Here is a 20,727-nt window from a genome sequence, read left to right as displayed (position 1 = left end):
ATCCGTGAGGTTGAGAGCTGCATGGATAGCACGTTCAGAGAGAGGTGGTCACACCGCAGCTTACAAGCCTGGAGGCAGAGAGGGAATGGGTGACCACCAGGCGGTCCAAGAGAACTAGGCAGGTAGTGCAGGAGTCCCCTGGAGTCCCACTCACCAATCCGTTTTCTGTTTTGGGTACCAGTGAGGGCGTTGGTTCCTCGGAGTGCAGTTGGAACCAAGTTTGTGGCACCACAGCCAGCTGTTGTACGAGAGAGGAGAAAGAAGAAGGGAAGAGCGGTTATAATAGGGTATTTGATAGTTAGGGGAACAGACAAAGCATTTCTGTGTCTGTAGGCATGACTCCAGGATGATATGTTGCCTCCTTGGTGCCAGGGTCAAGGATGTCACAGGGTGACTATAGGACATTCCTCTGGGGTAGGGGTGATCAGCCAGAGGTCATGGTCCATGTTGGTACCAATGACTTAGGTAGGAAAGGGGATGAAGTCATGAAAGCAGACTACAGGGAGCTATGAAGGAGATTGAAAAGAAGGACCTCTAAAGCAGTAATCTCAGGATTACTCCCAGTCCCACGTGCAAGTGAGTATAGAAAAAAGGAGAATTGAGCGATCAAACATGTTACTGGAAAGTTGGTGTAGGAGGGAGGGCATCAGATTTCTGAGGTTTTGGGATCAGTTCTGGGGAAGATGGGACCTGTACAAGCTGGACAGTCTATATAGTATATAAAGCTGAGGGCACAGAAAGACACATGGCAGCATGATATCATCGCTGTAACAGAAAGTTGGCTTCAGGAGGGGCAAAAATGGCAGCTCAACATCCCTGAATAAGAGTTTTCAGGCAGGATAGGAAGTGGGGGGGTAACAAAAGGTGGGGTGTAGCTTTCTTGGTTAAAGAATCAATTGCAGTTGTGAGGAGGGATGATATACTAAATGAAGTGTGAAATGAGGCCATATGGGTTGAAGTCAGAAATTTTAAAAATGGCAGCTACACTGCTAGGAGTGTACTATATACCCCCAAATAGTGGAAGGGAGTTACAGGAGCAAATATGTAAACAGATTTCGGAGTGTAAAAACAATAGGGCAGTAATCGTTGGAGACTTGAACAATTCAACATCAATTGCGGTATGAACAATGTGAAGGGCACAGAGGGTGCAAAATTCTTTGAACTGCATTCAAAAGAACTTTTTAACCATCATGTAACAAGCCCAATGAAAGAGGGTGCAATTCTAGATTTAGTCTTAGGAAATGAAGCTGGGCAAGTGGATGAAGGTACAGTGGGGACCATTTTGGAGATAGTAACCATAATATCATTCAATTTAGCATCATTATGGAAAAAGACAAAGGTAGAACAGGAGTTAGAGTTCTAAATTTGGGGAAGACAAATTTTCCAAAGCTGAGGGGTGAGCAAGTGAACGTGGACTGGATACAGCTACTAGAAGGAAAAACTGTCAAATCAGTGGGAGGCATTGAAAGGTGAGATTCTACAGGCACAGTGTAGACATGTCCCCACAAAGGAAAAAGGTGGTACTGCCAAATCTAGAAACCCCTGGTTATCCAGAAGCATACAGGCCAAGATAAAGCAAAAACACAAGCTTATGATGGTCACAAAAGACTTAATACTTTAGAGAGCCTAGAGGAGTATAGAAAGTAAAGGAATGAAGCAAAAATGGAAATTAGGAAAGCAAAGAGAAGATACGAAAAAATATTGGCAGGTAAAATCAAAGAAAATGTTAAGATGTTTTACCAGTACATTAAGAGCAAGAGAATAACTAAAGAAAGGGTAAGGCCTATCAGAGATGTACATGGTAACTTGTGGGTTGATGCTGAAGATGTGGACAGGGCTCTCAATGAGTACTTTGTCTCTGTCTTCACTAAGGAGAGGGATGATGCAGACATTCTAGTTAAAGAGGAGGGGTGTGAAATATTAGATACAATAAGCATAGTGAGAGAGGAAGTACTGGGGGGACTGGCATCTTTGAAGGTGGATAAACCACCAGAACCAGATGGATTGTATCCCAGGCTGTTAAAGGAAGCCAGGGAGGAAATAGCGAATGCTCTGAGGGTCATTTTCCAATCCTCACTAGATACAGATGTGGTCCCAGAAGATTGGAGGACTGCGAACATTGTACCATTATTTAAAAAGGGTGTGGGGGATAGGCTAGAAAATTATAGGCCGGTCAGTCTGATTTCGGTGCTGGGCAAATTATTGGAAACAATTCTGAGAGACAGGATAAACTGTCTCACTTAAAAAGGCACAAATTGATCAGGGATAGTCAGCATAGTTTTGTTAGGGAAAGATCATATCTTACTGAACAGAATTTTTTGAGGAAGTAACAAGGAGGATTGTTGAGGGTAATGCAGTGGATGTTCTCTACATGGATTTCAGTAAGGTATTTGACAAGATCCATATGGCAAACTGGTCAGAAAAGTGAGATTCCATGGGATACAGGGGAAGGTGGCAGGTTCCCCGAGATGGGGAACAAAGGAAAATGGTCGATGGATGTTTTTACGAATGGAAAATGGTTCCCAGTGGTGTTCCACAGGGCTGTGTTGGCCTGCATGCTGTTTGTTGTGTATATTAATGATTTACACTTAGATGAGGGAGGTATGGTTGAGAAATTTGCATATGACACAAAAATTGGCCGTATTGTTGATAATGAAGAACTAGCTGTCGACTGCAGAATTATGTCAATGGTTTAGTTGAGTGGGCAGAGGAGTGGCAAATGAAATTCAATCTAGAAAAGTGTGAGGTAATGCATTTGGGGAGGGCAAACAAAGCAAGGGAATACACAATAAACGGGAAGTTATTGAGAGGGATAAAGGAAATGTGACCCCTTTGAGTGCATGTCCACAGGTGCTTGAAGGTGGCAGGACAGATGAACAAGATGGTTAAGAAAGCATCTGGAATGCTTTCCTGTATTGGACGAGGTATTGAATACAAAAGCAGGGATGTAATGATGGAACTGTATAAAACGCTACAGCTGGAATTTTGGGTACAGTTCTGGTCACATTACAGGAAGGACATTACTCGAGAGAGTGCAGAGAAGATTTACAGGAATGTTGCCAGGGTTTGAAAATTGCAGCTATAAAGAGAGATTTGATAGGTTAGGGTTGTTTTCGTTAGAACAGAGGAGGCTAAAGGGTGACTTAATTGAGGTGTACAAAATTGTGAGGGGCCTAAATAGAGTAGACAGGAAAGACTTGTTTCCCTTAGCAGAGGGGCCAATTACTGGGGGCACAGCTTTAAGGTGATTGGTAGAAAGATTAGAGGGGACATGAGGAAAAACTTTTTCACTGAGAGGGTGGTGAGCGTCCGGAATTCACTACCTAAATCGGTGATTGAGGCTGAAATGCTCAACTCATTTAAAAGGTACTTGGATCTGTACCTGTGCGCTGTAACCTGCAAGGCTACAGACCAGGTGCTGGAAAGCAGGATTAAAATGAGTGGCTAGTTTCTTTTTTTCCTTTTTTGGCTGGCGCAGACATGATGGGCTGAATGGCCTCTTTCTGCACTGTAACTTTTCCGTGGTTCTATGTATCCAATTTTGCTCATGATATTAAGCTAGGTGGAAAGATAAGCTGTGGGGAGGACACTGAGAGGCTGCAAGGAGACATAGGTTGAGTTAGTGGGAAACAAGATGTCACTTGGAGTATAATGTAGGAAAGTGTGAAGTTATTTACTTTGGTTGTAAGAATAGAAAAGCAGAATTTTTTTTTAGGAAGTCTGAAACTTGTAAACCTTGTTGTTCCAAAAAGAGACCAAGGTGTGTGCTTTTGCAAGGAGCTCAGAAAGTTAGCGTACAGGCACAGCAAGCAGTTAGACCAAAAGACATAGGAGCAGAAATTAGGCCATTCGGCCCATCGAGTCTGCTCCGCCATTCAATCATGGCTGATAACTTTCTCAACCCCATTCTCCCGCCTTCTCCCTGTAACCTTTGATCCCCTTACCAATCAAGAACCTATCTATCTCAGTCTTAAATGCACTCAATGACCTGGCCTCCACAGCCTTCCGTGGCAATGAATTCCATAGATTCACCACTCTCTGGCTAAAGAAGTTTCTCCTCTTCTCTGTTCTAAAAGGTCTTCCCTTTACTCTGAGGCTGTGCCCTCGGGTCCTAGTCTCTCCTACTAATGGAAACATCTTCCCCATGTCCACTCTATCCAGGCCTTTCAGTATTCTGTAAGTTTCAATCAAATCCCCCCTCATTCTTCTAACCTCCATCAAGTATAGACCCAGAGTCCTCAAACGTTCCTCATATGTTAAGCCTTTCATTCCTGGGATAGTTCTTGTGAACCTCCTCTGGACCTTCTCCAGGGCCAGCACATCCTTCCTGAGATACAGGCCCAAAATTGCTCTCAATGTTCTAAATGTGGTCTGACCAGAGCCTTATAAAGCCTGAGCAGCACATCCCTGCTTTTATATTCTAGTCCTCTCGAAATAAATGCCAACATTGCACTTGCCTTGCTAACTACCGACTCAACCTGCAAGTTAACCTTAAGAGAATCCTGGACTAGGACTTCCAAGTCCCTTTGCACTCCAGATTTCTGAATTCTTTCCCCATTTAGAAAATAGTCTATGCCTCTATTCTTCCTACCAAAGTGCATGACCTCACACTTCCCCACATTGTATTCCATCCGCCACTTCTTTGCCCGTTCTCCTAACCTGTCCAAATCCTTCTGCAGCCTCCCCGCTTCCTCAATACTACCTGTCCCTCCACCTATCTTTGTATCATCTGCAAACTTAGCCAGGATGCCCTCAGTTCCTTCATCTAGGTCATTAATATATAAAGTGAAAAGTTGTGGTCCCAACACTGACCCCTGCGGAACTCCACTAGTCACCGGCCGCCATCCTGAGAAGGATCCCCTTATCCCCGCTCTCTGCCTCCTGCCAGACAGCCAATCTTCTATTCATGCTAGTACCTTGTCTCTAACACCGTGGGCTCTTATCTTACTGAGCAGCCTCCTGTGCAGCACCTTGTCAAAGGCCTTCTGGAAGTCCAAGTAGATAACATCCATTGGCTCTCCTTTGTCTAACCTACTCATTACCTCCTCAAAGAATTGTAACAGATTTGTCAGGCATGACCTCCCCTTGATGAAACCATGCTGACTTTGCCCGATTTTACCATGCACTTCCAAGTATTCTGAAATCTCATCCTTAATAATGGACTCTAAAATTTTACCAACGGAAGGCAAATGACATGTTGGCCTTTATTGCAAGGGGATTGGTTTACATGAATAAAGTACAGAATTTTAGTGAGACCACACCTGGAATACTGTGTGCAATTTTAGTCTCCCTATCTAAGAAATGATATACTTGCATTGCAGGTGGTACAGCAAAGGTTCACTAAATTGGTCCCTGGGATGAGGGTTGTCCTATGATGAGAGGCTGAGTAAATTGGATTTATTTTCTAGGGTTTAGAACAGCGATGGGCAACCTAGGCTGGTGAGTGGGCCACAGGTGTGGCCCTCCTTCATCTCAGTGGACTGCAAGATTGAAATCAGGCATGTGTACTAACCACGACCCCAGGAATAAAACGATAAGAATATTTTCATAATGAGTTATAGAAAATGCTTAATCATTCATATATTTATAGAACTGTCATCAGCTTCAATTGGTAAACAAAAGATATATTTACGCTTCCCTCACATCACCATGTGATTTCTCGTTGGATCTGAAGCTTTCTTGTATTAGGACTCGGATGTGCAGACACTTCACAATTCAGCACTGAGGGTTCCATTCGTTAGTCTGTTGCGGTTTTTGCATTTGATGTGGCCCATAGCAGAAAATGTCTGCTCGCATGTGTATATTGATCCAAAGATTGATATCAGCTTTGCAATGCAATGCCAGAGAGCTGGACCAGGGATATTGAACCAGAGTTCTCGTATACCGTTCTTCTTTAGCTGGTTAATTTCATCTTCATCCAGGGCACAAACATGAATTAATTTCTCCTCAAACTTCTATCTCAATGCCATATTCCCACTCTCTCCCCATACCCCTTGGCTCCTTTAGTGTCCAGAAATCTATTTCCTTTTTAAATATATTCAGTGCCTTGGCCTCCACAGCCTTTGTGGTAGAGAATTCCACAGGTTCACCACCCTCTGAAGGAAATTTCTCCTCTTACGCCATATCCTGAGACTGTAACCCTTGGTTCTAGACCCCCGCCAGCCAAAGTAAGCATCATCCCTGCAGCCAGTCTGTCCATCTCTGTCAGAATTTCATATGTTTCAATGCGGTTCCCTCTCATTCTTCTAATTCCAATGAATGTAGGCCTGGTCGACCCAATCTCTCTTTAGACGACAATCTTGCCATCCCAGAAATCAGTCTGGTAAATCTTTGCTGCACTCCCTCTATGGCAAGTATATCCTTTCTTAGGTAACAAGACCAAAACTGCACACATGGAGATGTGTGGCCTGACCAAGGCCCTGTACACCTGCAGTAAGACATCCTTGCTCCTGTACTTAAATCCTCTTGCAATGAAGGCTAACATACCATTTGACTTCCTAGCTGCTTGCTGCACCTGCATGCTTGCTTTCAGTGACTGGTGGACAAGGACACCCAGGTCCCTTTGAACTTCAACATTTCCCAATCTATCTCCATTTAAATAATACTCTGCCATTCAGTTTTTTTCTACCAAAGTGGATAACTTCACACTTATCCACATTGTACTCCATCTGCCATGTATTTGCCCAGTCACTGAACTTGTCTAAATCGCCTTGAAGTCTCTTTGTATTCTCTCCACCACTCGCATTCCCACCGAGTTTTGTGTCATCAGCAAACTTGGAAATTTTACATTTGTTTCCCTCATCCAAACCATTGATATACATTGTGAATAGCTGGGGCCCAAGCACTGAGCCCTGTGGTACCCCACTATTCATTGGCTGCCACTCTGAAAAAGACCTGTTTATTCCTACTCTGTTTCCTGTCTGCTAACCAATCCTCAATTCATGCCAATAGATTACCCCCAATCCCATGTGCTTTTATTTTACACACTAACCTCTTTTGTGGGACTTTATCAAAAGCTTTCTGAAAATCCAAATACACCACATCCACTGGTTTCCCTTATCTATTCTGCCAGTTATAGGCTCAAAAAAACTCCAGTAGGTTTGTCAAACATGATTTCCCTTTCATAAACCCATGTTGACTTTGTCTAATCCTGTTGATGTTTTCTAAGTGTCCTCTTATCACATCCTTTATAATAGGCTCTAGCATTTTCCCTACTACTTATTTTAGGCTAACTGGCCTGTAATTCACTGTTTTCTCCACCCTTTTTTATGCACTGCGGTTACATTTGCCACCCTCCAGTCTGCCGGAAGTATTTGAGAATCTATAGAATTTTGGAAGATGACAACCAACACATCTATTATTTCCATGATTACTTCCTTTAGTACCTCAGGATGTAGATTATCAGGCCCTGGGGGTTTATCGGCTTTCAGTCCCATTAATTTCCCCAGCAATTTTTTTTTATTAATACTAATTATCTTCAATTCCTCCTTCTCACTAGACCCTTAGTTCCCTAGTATTTCTGGGAAGTTATTTGTGTCTTCCTCCATGAAGATAGAACTAAAGTAATTGTTTAATTGCTCTGCCATTTACTTGTTCTTTATAAATTCTCCCATTGCAGACTGTAAGGAACCTACATTTGTCTGCACTATTCATTTTCTTTTTAGATACTTGTAGAAGCTTTTACAATCCACTTTTGTGTTCCTTGCAAGTTTACCCTGATACTCCATTTTACCCCTCCTTGATCAATCTCTTGGCTCTCCTTTGCTGAATTCTAAACTGCTCCCAATCTCCAGGCTTGCTACTTTTTCCAGCAATTTTATATAACTCCTCTTTGGATCTAATACTATTCCTAATTTATTTTGTTAGCCATGGTTGGGCCGCATTCCTGATGTGCTTTTGCGTTAGAAAGGAATGTATAAGTGTTGCAATGCATACATTAGTTCCTTAAATCTTAGCCATTGCCTAACCACCTTTTAATGAAGTTTCCCAATCTATCGTAGCCAACTCATGCCTCATACCTTCATGGTTTTCTTTTAGATTTAGGACCCTAGTTTCAGATTGGACTACTTCACTTTCCATCCTAATGAAGAATTCTATCATGTTATGGTCACTGTTCCCTAAAGGACCCGCACAACAAGATTATTAATTAACCCCTTCTCATTGCACAATACCAAATCTTAGCTTGTTCCCTAGTTGGTTCCTTGACGTACTGGCCTAAAAAAAACCATCTCAAACATACTTCAGGAATTCATCCACACAGTATTATTGCTAATTTGGTTTGCCCAGTCTATATGTAGATTTAAGTCACCCATGATTTCTGTAGCATCCTTGTTACATGCATCTCTAATTTCCTGTTTAGTGCTGTCCCCTACCTTATCACTCCTGTTTGGAGGCCTATAGACAACTCCCATTAATGTTTTCCACCTCTTGTTGCTTCTTAGCTTCACAAAGATGATTTTTACATCTTGATTTTATGAGCCAATATCCTTTCTCACTATTGCATTGATTTCATCCTTAAATAACAACGCCACCCCATCTTTTCCTTTTTGCCTGTCCTTCCTAAATATCGAGTACCCTTGGATATTCACTTCCCCGCCTTGGTCACCCTGCAGCCATGTCTCTGTAATCGCAGTGATATTGTACCTGTTTGCATCAATTTGCGCTGTTAGTTCATCGACCTTATTGCGAATGCTTTGTGCATTCAGATACAGTGCCTTTAGACTTGTCTTTTTAACATTTTTTACCCATCATCTTTTGTCCTGTGGTCCGATTTGCTGCCAGCCCTTATTTCCTCTACCTTCCACTTTTTTGCTTCTTTACTTTTCCATCTTTCTTTTCTATATCTGTTACCCTCTCTTGTGTGTCCCTGCTCGGGTTCCTATCCCCCTGCCAATCTAGTTTAAACCCTCCACCACAGTACTAGCAAATACCCTTGTGAGGATATTGGTCCCGGTCCTGCTGGAGTGCGACCTTGTCAGGTTTGTACAGGTCCCATCTTCCCCAGAATCGGGCCCAATGCCTCAGGAATCTAAATTCCTTCCACCTGCACCATCCCTCCAACCACACATTCACCTGGTCTATTCTCCTATTTTTGATCTCACTAGCATGTGGCATTGGGAGTAAACTTGAGATTGCTATCTTTGAGGTCATGCTTTTTAATTTATTTCCTAGCTCCCTATATTCTGCTTTCAGGGCCTCATCCCTCTTTTTACCTATGTTGTTGGTACCGATATGGACCATGACCTCTGGCTGTTCACTCTTTCCCCCTTCAGAATGACATCCTTGACTCTGGCATCAGGGAGGCAACATACCATTCTGATGTCACATCTGCAGCCATGATAGGAATAAATACCATGGTGGGATTTGAACCTTGGTCCCCAGAATATTACCCTGGGTCTCTAGAGCATTATTCCAGTGACAGTACCACTATATCACTGCCTCCCCCAACAGTATCCTTTGCAGCATTCCCCTGAGAAAACATCTCCCTCAGCAGTATTCAGAACAGAAATTCTGTTGGAGGGGGAGATGAACCTAGGGGACTCCTGCACTACCTGCCTAGTGCTTTTAGTCTGTCTGGCGGTCACCCATTCCCTTTCTGCCTCTGCATTCTTCACCTGTGGTGTGACCACCTCACTGTATATGCCATTCACAAAGATTTCAGCCTTGCAGATGCTCCACAATGACTCCAGCCACAGCTCCAGATCCAAAATGCGGATTTCGAGTGGCTACAGCTGAAAACACTCTCTGCACAAGTGGTCACCCTGGACACTGGACCCTGACTTCCCACATCACTCAGGAGGAGCATTCCATGTGATCGAGCTATCCTGCCATGACTTAGCCTTACATTACTTTCTTTACTTTTACTTCCTCTAGTTTTAAAGAATATTAAATATATACCATGGACCTTACTTTACTACTAATACTTTAAACACTATTTAATCTACAGTAATGACCAATTTTTACTTTAAAGACTGGCCAGTGGAAATACTCACCAGTTCCTCCTTACCAAGGCCACCGCTCCTCTCGCACTGGTTCTGCTCGATGAGCTTATGTTTCTTGTGTGATGTCATTCTTGGATGTTTTCAAAAATCACCCCTGTCGTGCAGCTTTTCAACTCCTGGTCTCCTGGTGGCTGAGAAAGAAAAAGAAAAGAGCACCTCCCTCCCATCCTCCCCAAACTCTCTTCTCACCAAACTCGCAGTGATTCCACTCTCCACCAGTGCATTCTGTGACAGTGCACTTAACCTAGATGAGGAGAAATTCCTTCCCTCAAAGGTTTGTGAATCTTTGGAATTCTCTGCCCCAGAGGGTTGTGAATGCTCCATCATTGAGTACACTTAAGGCTGGGATAGACAGAGTTTTGGTGTCTCAGGGATATTAAGGGATATGGGGAGCGGGCAGGAAAATGGAGTTGAAGCCCAGGATTAGCCATGATTGTATTGAATGGCAGAGCAGGGCCAATGGGCTGTGTAGTCTACTACTCCTCTTATTTCTTGAGTTCTTATGTTTAAAGAGACCAATGAAATAGTCAAGTCTGAGTGTTTCAGGAGCAGATGAGCTCAAACAGGAGTGGAGCTGGGCTATGTTGCAAAAATGTAAAATGGGGGTGATATGATTCTGAAACTCCTCTTGGTCAAATATGACATCTCAGCTGCAAAAGGTCTGGCTCAGCTTCACTCAGAGAGGGGGGTGGAATTGTTGACTAGTGAATGGAGTTTGTGGTAGGGATTGAAGACAATGGTTTTGATTTTCTCAATGTTTAATTGAAAGATATTTTTCCACATCCAATGCTGAAAGTCACATGAGGGGCATGCTGAAGCCTCAGAGGTGAGGTTAGGTAGAGCTTGGTGTTGTGAATGTATGTATGGAGCCTGATGTTGAGTTTTGGATGAAATCTCTGGGGGCAGCAAATAAATGTGAAATAAGAGAGATCCAAGAAGAGTCATATTAGACTGGAAACATTAACTCTGTTTCTCTCTCCACAGATGCTTCCAGACCTGCTGAGTTTTTCTGTTTTGTTTCAGATTTCCCACATCCCCAGTATTTTTACCTTTTATCCAAGAATAGATCCTTAGGACTCCTGAAATAATGGAGTGGGAAGAAAAGCCTTTACAGGAAATGCCCTGGCTATGATTATCAAGAAGCATAACTATTGTTAAGTGTTACTGATGAACAAGCCAGTAACTGTAAATGTTGTTAATCAAAACAGATGAAGGACACAAACAATGACAGCCATTCATTGACTCATTCCTCAGGGCAATGCCTTGACCAATCAGAGTCAAGTTGCCTGGTTTAAATTTCAAATAATGCTTGGCAGTTAATTGTCTGCCACAATCAACTGGTACATTCTCCATGGCAACGGAAAAAAAATCCAAATTTTGTGGTTTGTTTTGAAGGTACAAAAGCTAACTTGCTATTATTATACATCTGTGAATATTCTATTTTTTTAAAATCAAGACAAGAATATAAATAACCTCAGCAAGTCTAACAGCATCTGAGGAGAGGAATACAGTTAACGTTTTGAGTCCGTATGAAGAGTTATATGAACTTGAAATGTTAACTGTGTTCCTCTCCGCAGATGCTGTCAGACCTGCTGAGTTTTTCCAGCTATTTTTGTTTTTGTTTCAGATTTCCAGCATCCGCAGTATTTTGCTTTCAATATAAATAAACTCTTGCATAAACTTTTAATACTTGAAAATTTAGTGTTGGTATAGTAACTTCTTACTTTTGAAATTAATATTCTGCTGTCGTATTATTTAGGATTACGTTAACTGTGCTGAGGTTTGGATAGAATACACATGCAGGCATTTCACAGTAAGTAGGATTTTATGCAGCACGGTCATGCCAGAAGTTTTCAGACGTATATTTATTTGAAAAAATATTAATACAGAAAATTCTTAACTTGACAGAAGCGAGAAGTCAATACTGTGTTATCAGATGTCATTAAGCATTTAACTCCAGACCGAGCTTTTGAAGATGCTTATCCACAGGTAATGTACTACAAATTTTGGAAGAACCTAGAAGAAGTAAAATTCTGTCATTCTCTTCCATGATTTGTGTTATCCTATTGCACCATAATTCTCATCCTTGATTCTTGCTACGTCGCAGTACTCGTTTTAATCTATGCATAGAGGGAAAACACCAGTGCTGGAACAAGAATAGAGCTGAAATAGTCAGAATCCTTCTCTGTTAGTCGAGCTTATTCTATTTATACATATATTTGTAACGTCCTCAAAATTCCTGGGTTTTGCGTATATGTTTTTATTCTAGTGGTGTCTGCAAACAAAATGTTGCTTTCATCAAGAAATCTGAAATATTGTGCAAACTCCTGTTCTGCAGTAAATGATTATAAGATAGTAATTAAATGGTTGAGATAATAAAAGCATTTGTTTCTTTTTCAAACCCGTGGGAGCTGTGATCTGCTACAGTGCCTCTAACGTTACCTCAGCAGGAGGCTGGCTAACTCAGTGCAACAAGTGATCAAACCTAAGACCAACTGGGGTCAGATGTTCAGTGGATAATCTCCCTAAACCATCCCTATTTTGTTTTGAAAAATATATTCCCACCTATCTGAAATTGTTGGTTTCTAGTAGTGGTTTTACCCTTTATATGAGAAACCTGATGTTTGTGTGCTGTTCCTGTCTGCAAAGCCTTATTTGTCACATTTTGTAATGCTTTTGGTATCTTTCCATCATAAATTCCCTCATCCACATTTAGAATAGAAACTGCCTATGAAAATTATCAGCGTATTTACAGCCTCCTAAAACAGCAGGACTCCTCTCGTATTTCAGTTTCTCAACTCCCACTCTTCACATTCTAGAAGAGACTCCCCTATGCTCCAGCTGCACATTTTGGCTTATAGGTATAATACCAAAATGTTTAATAAAAATAAAGACAATGTATGATTTTAAAATGGGAACTAAATTACACCTGTGTGCTCTGGTTCAAGAACCTCAATTCTCTAACCCTATTAGCCTGAGTCTGCCTGTATGTTGTACTATGAGTGATTAGTAGTTAACAATATGTTGGTAACTGCTTTAAAATTAGTTCCATTCCTCGATCGGGTGCAAATTTTTTCTTTTCAAGTATTTTTTCAATTCCCTTCTAAAAGTTATCATTGAATCCAGCATCCTCCCAGAAAGCGCTTTCCTAATCAGAACAATTTCCATCAAAAAATTTGTCTTCTCCCCTCTGGCTGTTTTACTAATGACCTTAAAATCTGTCATTTGGTAACCAGCCCATCTTCTAGTGAAAATAGTTTCTCCTTATTTACTCTAACTAAACGTTTCATAATTTTGAACATCTTGTAACACTGCTCTTGACCCCCTCTGCTGTAAGGAGAAAAATCATAGCTTCTCTGCCTCTCAAAATAACTGAAGTCCCTCATTCTTGGTCTAGTTCCAGTAAATCTGCTCTCCATCCTGTCCAAGGCCTTGACATCCTTCCTAAAGCATAGTGCTCAGAATTAGACGTGGTACTCCAGCTCATAAGATCGTGATAAAATCATAAGAGATAGAAGTAAGCCATCAAACCTGCTTCACCATTCAATGAGGTCACGGTTGAGCTAATTGTGGCCTTGGTTCCACTTTCCTGACTGCCTCTCATAACCCTTGCCTTCCTTGTTGATCAAAAATCTGTCTAACACAGCCTTGACCCAGCCTCTAATGCTCTCTGGGGAAGAGAATCCTCTGAAAGAAGAAATTTCTCCATCTCAGTCTTAAGCAGGAGATACCTTATTTTTAAACTGTGCCTCCTAGTTCTAGATTCCCCCGTGAGGGGAAACATCCTCCTTATTCTTCTTCTCAGATGCATCAATTCACGCACACATTTTTGCCTGTGTATTTTTAAAGCACTGTAAAATTTCTGGTATAAATTTCATCCAAATGTGTACCTGACATTAATGAAAAGATGTTAATAGTAAAATGTTAAAGTCATTGTGGTTGAATGGTTCTAGTTTGCTTGCTTGCTCACTTTATTGATTTTTTTATTTCAGCTTCAATCAATTATAGCAAAAGTACTAAATCAGTTCCATGATTTTGCAGTTTTATTTTCAATGGTAAGTTGTTGCTATTTAATTGTTCTTGCAAATTTTTCATCCTGTATTTTTTTAAATTTGCATTGATGCTTCCTCCAGCTACATTAGAGTATAGGAAGCATGTAAGCAAATGCATTCTTGTTACCAGTGTAGTGGCTGTTAATAATGCATCAAACTGGGAAAAGTGACATGTTTTTGCCAAAACTAGATTGGTATACTGCTTTTGAAATAATTATCAGCATAGTCAAGTTTACTTTTTTGTGGTAAGTCTCATTAAAAACCTCACAGTTATAGAAATTGTGCGATACAACAATGTACAATGTAATATAAGTTAACTAACAATAGCAAATATTAGTGAAACGATGGTATGCATGAGCATTTTAACTGTCTAACAAGAGAATACTTGTCAATAAGTGATTCATGATGTAGCATACATGCAAGGAACTGGGCGTCAGCAATGACTCATTGGCAGAACTCTTGCGTGATGAGTGTTATTTTTTCTACAATGCAAAGGCAAATTAAATAAATGAAATTAATTGCCATTTTTCCATGTGTTCACTTTAGGATGAAGTAAAGCAGTTTATTGATTCTTTTTTCAAAAATTTGTACTTGGAATGTGTGTTGCTGGCAAGGCCAGCATTTACTGCCCATCCCTAATTGCCCTTGAGGTGGTAGTGAGCCACTGCCTTGAACTGCTGTTGTCTATGTAATGTGTTCACTTGAAACCTCAGGTAATGCCCTCCGCTTGCATATAATTAAACACAATCAACCTAATAATTAACACAGTCATGTGAATAGACTAAAGAAGCTGGGGTGATATTCCTAAGAGGAAATTTGATTGAGGTGTTAAGATCATGAAGAGTTTAGATATAGTAACTAAAGAGAAACAGTTTCCAGTGTCTGAAGAGTGGATAACCAGAGGGCAAAGATTTAAGGCAATTGACAAAAGAGCCAGAGGTGACATAAGGGAAAAGCATTTTTGTGCAATAAGTGGCTAGGATTTGGAATGCACTGCCTGAAAGGGTGATTGATACAGATTCAACAGCAGTTTTCTAAAGGGAATTAAATAAATACTTGAAGGAGCAAAAAATGCAGGGATACAGGGAAGAGCAGGGGAGTGGGACCATCTGCATTTCTCTTTGAAAGAGCTGATGCGGACTTGGGCTGAATGACCTCATTCTGTGCTATACTACTCTATGGTTAACAGTAATGTGACATTTATATTTACTGTAGATAAAGCACGCAGCTTCTTGAGTCAAAACATTAACAAATAGTTTGCCATCTCTATCAAGCTATATGATTCTGTGTTGTGTTTGTGATATACGTATATCTTTATTAATACCCCTGAAAGAGCACGAGGGCTTCTTGGTTATGCATAAGTATCAGCTACGTTTCCAAAAAAAAAATAAAGTGGTGCCTGTAATTAAACCAATTAGACAGTATATTTTTGTTTGAATTATATGGCCTGACTGCTTTCTTCTTGCAGGCAACCAAACTAAAGTCTAACTAATTAGGCTAGGATTAAAAATACAACTGGTCTTAAAACTCTTTGTAAAATGCGATTGAAATAAAACAGTTACCAGGGTAAACCAGTCAAAATTCCTTGATTTTTGTCAGAGATGCATTGGTGATCTTCGAATGTGATTGTATTTTCAAGGATCTCATACTCCACCTCACTGAACTGCTGCATCCTAGCCATCCTTTGCTGGTTTTTGAAGCGCTTGCTCTGGGATTGAAACTCACTTTAGGTTGCATTTTTCCTAATTCCTATCAGCCTTCCAAAAAAGCAAAAATTGATTGTACAATTCCACTCTTAACTGCAGGCTCGTCTGCTTAAATACACATCCTGGAATAGGATGATATCAAGGTAATTGTTAGCATTTGGCTCTGTGATTCTGAAAAGAAGTAGAAGATTAGTATCAGTTCACTCTCCAGTACTAGCTAGCTTCTGAATAGAAGGCATTTTCAGCAACAAAACATGGCGCAATTGCCCTTGCAAAATCTACTCTTTATTCCCTCAGCTTCAGATTTTATGTAATTTATTGATTTTTATTTCTCTCACTTTCACCAAATTGGTGAAAGGAATTGTGAGCTGATTATATTTAGCATGAGTTTGGACTAAGTAACACCAATTCAATTTGTTTCAACTGTTCCAGAGTGTCCGGATGAAGGACAAGAAATCACCTTTTTTAGGCCAGGAGTTGTTCTGTTTCTTTATACAAAAAAAAAGCTTCAAGAAGTTTGATGGCTGAGGCCAAAATAATCCATGCCTAGGGCACCCTTCAAATAAAAGTGGCAGCTATAAAAGTTGTGATCCATGTGAAAAAATTATAAACGTTTATAATCACAAGTTTTATTTTTAAATCAGGTAGAATAAAAAGAAGAGTTTAAATTAAAGAGGAATTTTTGACTGCTAATCTGTATATTGTGAAAATGGACTTAAATCATGGCCAGCCCTTAATCAAGGGCTGAAACTTTGACCCGCTCGCCGAGGCATAAAATGACGCATGTTGACGCCGGGTGTGTGTCCTGACATCAGACTTTCAGCTGAACTGTCAAAGGCCTATTAAGGCCATTTAAGTCTCAATTAAAATAATTAATGGAGCTGCCCGACCAACGTTATGGTTGTCGGGGGGCAGGCAAAGAGCCCAGGCGGCCTTCGCATTTTTCATGGAACCTCATCCACGGGCGGGATGAGGTTTCATGAACGATTTCAAATTTTGACACATTTTTATTGAAATTAATGCACATGGTCCCAGCTCACGTGACAGTTTCACACGAGGGGACATGTCATAAAAACTTTCTCGCCACTTTTTTCAACTTTTTGGATTTAAAACTAATCTCCCTGAGGCACCTCACACTCCCGACTCAGGCAACCCCCACTCCACCCTCACGGGAAGCACACAGCGCTTCTGGGTGTGTGTCATGTTGGGCAGGCCTTAATTACACCCCCCCCCCACCCCCCCACGTAAAATGGCGGTGAGGGCGTGTATCGGGTCCACACCCGCCCGCTCCACCCACCCAACAGGCAGAAAATTCTGCCCTATGTATAATTTCTGTCAGTGGCAAGCAGCATAACAAAGTGCATTATAAATTTTGGCCGTCTGCAGTTGCTCTCAATGAGTAGAAAGTCTCCACTTTTGGAATATTTACTTTGCAGATGAAGTTATTTAACTTAGTGTGTTAATTGGAAGTTGCTGGAAATTTAGTTTCCTATAGCAAAGCTAAATTCAGTTTTTGGAGAAAGGAACAATTATATGTAGCTTAAACATGCATTGCAACACAAGCACAGCAGGAAAGGAATATCCTCATTTAAAGGCACAGTTCAAATATTATTTTGAATTATTATTTTGCAGTGAGGCAACTATTTTTTAAACAATTTCATTTTGGTCTTTTTATGTGTGAATTTAGTTAATCACTTCATATTCTTGCATGCAGAAACTCAACTTAGTTGGGGACTTGGCCAGGAAGTGCAAGGTGGGAAGGATTTGAAGCGATGTATGAAAATTTGATTTATAGTTACGTTGATCATTAAATCAAACTTCCAAACAAATTTGAATAGTTCCCCATACTAATCTAGTCTGAATTATAATTTCTGCATGTTGGCAGTCTGCTATGACACAGCAGATGGTAAATGCCGAATGTTCAAATCCCAGAGGGAAACTTGAAGCACCCACAGAATGACAGAATCACACCAGTGCAGAAGAGGTCCTTCAGCCCATCGAGTCTGCACCGACACGTGAGAAACACCTGACCTACCTACCTAATCCCATTGACCAGCACTTGGCCCATAGCCTTGAATGTTATGATGTGCCAAGTGCTCATCCAGGTACTTTTTAAAGGATGTGAGGCAACCCGCCTCCACCACCCTCCCAGGCAGCGCATTCCAGACCCTCACCACCCTCTGGGTAAAAAGGTTTTTCCTCACATTCCCCGCCCCCCCCCCCCCCTCAAACTTCCTGCCCCTCACCTTGAACTTATGCCCCCTTGTGACTGACCCTTCAACAAAGGGGAACAGCTGCTCCCTATCCACCCTGTCCATGCCCCTCATAATCTTGTACACCTCGATCAGGTCACCCCTCAGTCTTCTCTGCTCCAACGAAAACAACCCAAGTCTATCCAACCTTTCTTCATAACTTAAATGTTTCATCCCAGGCAACATCCTGGTGAATCTCCTCTGCACCCCCTCCAGTGTAATCTCATCCTTCTTATAATGTGGCGATCAGAACTGCACACAGTACTCCAGCTGCGGCCTCACCAAGGTTCTATACAACTGTGACAACTAATTTTCAATTTGCATAAATTTCGAGGTGCGGGCCTTGAATTCAATAGTAATTAGACCACCAAGTCTTAAAGGTTTTTACAAAATTAGATTAAACCTTTATTGATAAGAGAAATGATTTTAAGTACAAACGTAGATCTACAAATTACTACTATGATAAATTCTAAATCCCCTTATTCAATCTAACTCCCACTTACACTTTTTTATTAAGGCAATAGTAAGACACACAGATTTTAAAAGACCCAGGCAAGGAAACATGATACCCTGGACAAGTTGATTTCTAAGTGAGTTTTCTTAACTTCAGTCCTTTGAAGACAGCAGCTTGAAGCATAAATGCTGAAGGCTTTTCATACTTGTAAGATCTTAAAAATGCCTTCCCTTACACTCAGCCCTTGCTCCTTCTTTATACATATCTTTCTCTTTGAATGCAAATACCCATTGTTTCACTATGTTTTTGGACTTTATCTCCCTGATAATGAAACCCTCTCATAGCACTTACTTTTACCAGTAATCTTTGGGAAAAATAAGCACACTTATTTCTAAACTCCACCTGGCTACTTGACACATTTCACCCTGCTTTGAAAACAATCTAGCCTGGTTTATTTCAAAATGCAAATATGTTTCCTTGACACCTTTTTGTTTCTAAATTTCCCCATATTTATCTAATTAACATTTCAAATCTAACCTCTTCTTAGATCAAAACACCCAGACTGGCTGCCTCTAATTCAATTAAGTCTTACACCCAGGTGTGCATGCATACACACGCGCGCACACATAAACGCATCCACTATTACTCTATTTTACAATAAATTCCAAGAATATTATGAGAATTATTATATCTTCCGGTTGGACAAGCCTGATTTAAATAATGTGTTTCTTGCTTTCTTTCTTAGTATATCCAAGTGTTCTTTATGTATGTTTTCCCAGTGTAAATTTCTCCTTGTATATTTCAGTGATAGCTGGATTTTTCTTTCCCCCAAGTGGTTGAGCTGGTTGTGGTTTGCCCCAGACATTTGCTGACCATTAATTTGGACAGTAACTGGGACATTTTGGACAGGTCACCTTCAATCATTTGTTTTCTCTCCACTGCAGGGAGACATTATGGCCTTCATATTTGCATAGGTGTGATCAGAGCAGGAGATTGGAGCTATTGACTTTCCTACTCTGGCAGTGACACCATGCTGCGGTGTGCTGAAAACCTATACTTTTGCACCTGGTAATTGAGCCATTAATAGCTTAACAGGGATGTATTTTTCTTTATTTAATTAAAATTGTCTGGGGAAATGTTTCTTTGTTCTACCCATGCTCCAACAGTTCCACACAGGTACATCCACAGAAGCAGAAATATTCCACAGTTGCTTTTGTAATTATTTTGAATGCATTGTGCACAGTAAAATGATTTTTGCTATTATCCATGAAATCCATAGACCAGTAAAGACAAAATAAAATCTTAATTGTGCTGGTTTGTGGAAGATTTAACATTTTTTTTTATTCTTTGGGATGAGAGTGTCAATGCCAGGGCCAGTATTTATTACACATCACTAATTGCCCTTGAAGGTGGTGGTGAGCCACTGCCCTGAATTCTGCAGTCCATTTGATGTAAAGTGTTGTTAGGAAAGGAGTTCCAGGATCTTGACCCAGTAACAGTGAAGGAACAGCGATATATTTCCAAGTCAGGATGGTGTTTGGCTTGGAGGGGAACTTGCAGGTGGTGGTGTTGCCATCATCTACTGCCCTTGACATTCTTGGTGGTAGATCATGTTGTTGAAGGAACTTTGGTGAGTTGTTGTGGTGCATCAAGTAGATGGTACACACTGCTGCCACTGTGCGTCAGTGATGGAGGGAGTGAATATTGAAGGTGGTGAATGGAGTGCCAATCAAGCGAGCTGCTTTGTCCAGGATTGTGACAGACTTCTTGATTGGTGCTACACTCATCCAGGCAAGTGGGGAGTATTCCATCACACTCCTGACTTGTGCCTTGGAGATGGTGGACAAGCTTTGGGGAATCAGGAGGTGAGTTACTTCCCTCAGAATTCCTAGCACCTGACGTGTTCTTGTAGCCACAGTATTTATATGGCTGGCCCAGTTCAATCTCTGGTCAATGGTATTCCCCAGGACATTGATAGTGGGGGATTCAGCAATGTTAGTGTCATTGAGTGTCAAGGCATGATGATTAGATTCTCTCTTGTTGATGCTCATTGCCTGGCACTTGTGTGGCATGGATGTTACTTGCCACTTATCAGCCCAAACCTGAATGTTATCCAGGTGTTGCTGCATTTGGACATGACTCCTCAGATACTGAAGCAGTCTTATTGTGAATCGTGCTAAACATTGTGCAATCATCAGCGAACAACCTCACTTCTGACCTCCTGAAAGTGGGAAGGTCATTGATGAAGCAGCTGAAAATGGT

At 41.1% G+C, this 20,727-nt stretch overlaps 1 protein-coding gene across 5 annotated transcripts in view; it reads left to right on the top strand.

Moving 5' to 3' along the window:
* The window catches only part of vps35l (VPS35 endosomal protein sorting factor like), a 172,689-nt gene that overhangs the window by 76,623 nt on the left and 75,339 nt on the right, over positions 1–20,727 (top strand). For all 5 annotated transcript variants that reach the window (XR_005945298.1, XM_041206353.1, XM_041206352.1 and 2 more), the window contains exons 18-20: positions 11,761–11,814; positions 11,910–11,990; positions 13,994–14,056. Coding sequence is in view for 4 of the 5 variants with exons in the window: in XM_041206353.1 (XP_041062287.1) it covers positions 11,761–11,814; positions 11,910–11,990; positions 13,994–14,056 (198 nt within the window). In the remaining variant the exon portion in view is untranslated. The remainder of the gene's footprint in view (positions 1–11,760; positions 11,815–11,909; positions 11,991–13,993; positions 14,057–20,727) is intronic.

Source organism: Carcharodon carcharias, chromosome 15 (genome assembly GCF_017639515.1).
Source record: "Carcharodon carcharias isolate sCarCar2 chromosome 15, sCarCar2.pri, whole genome shotgun sequence".
NCBI lineage: Eukaryota > Metazoa > Chordata > Chondrichthyes > Lamniformes > Lamnidae > Carcharodon > Carcharodon carcharias.
The sequence above is the reverse complement of the archived record's forward strand: the minus strand, read 5'-3'. Positions and strand labels throughout refer to the sequence as shown.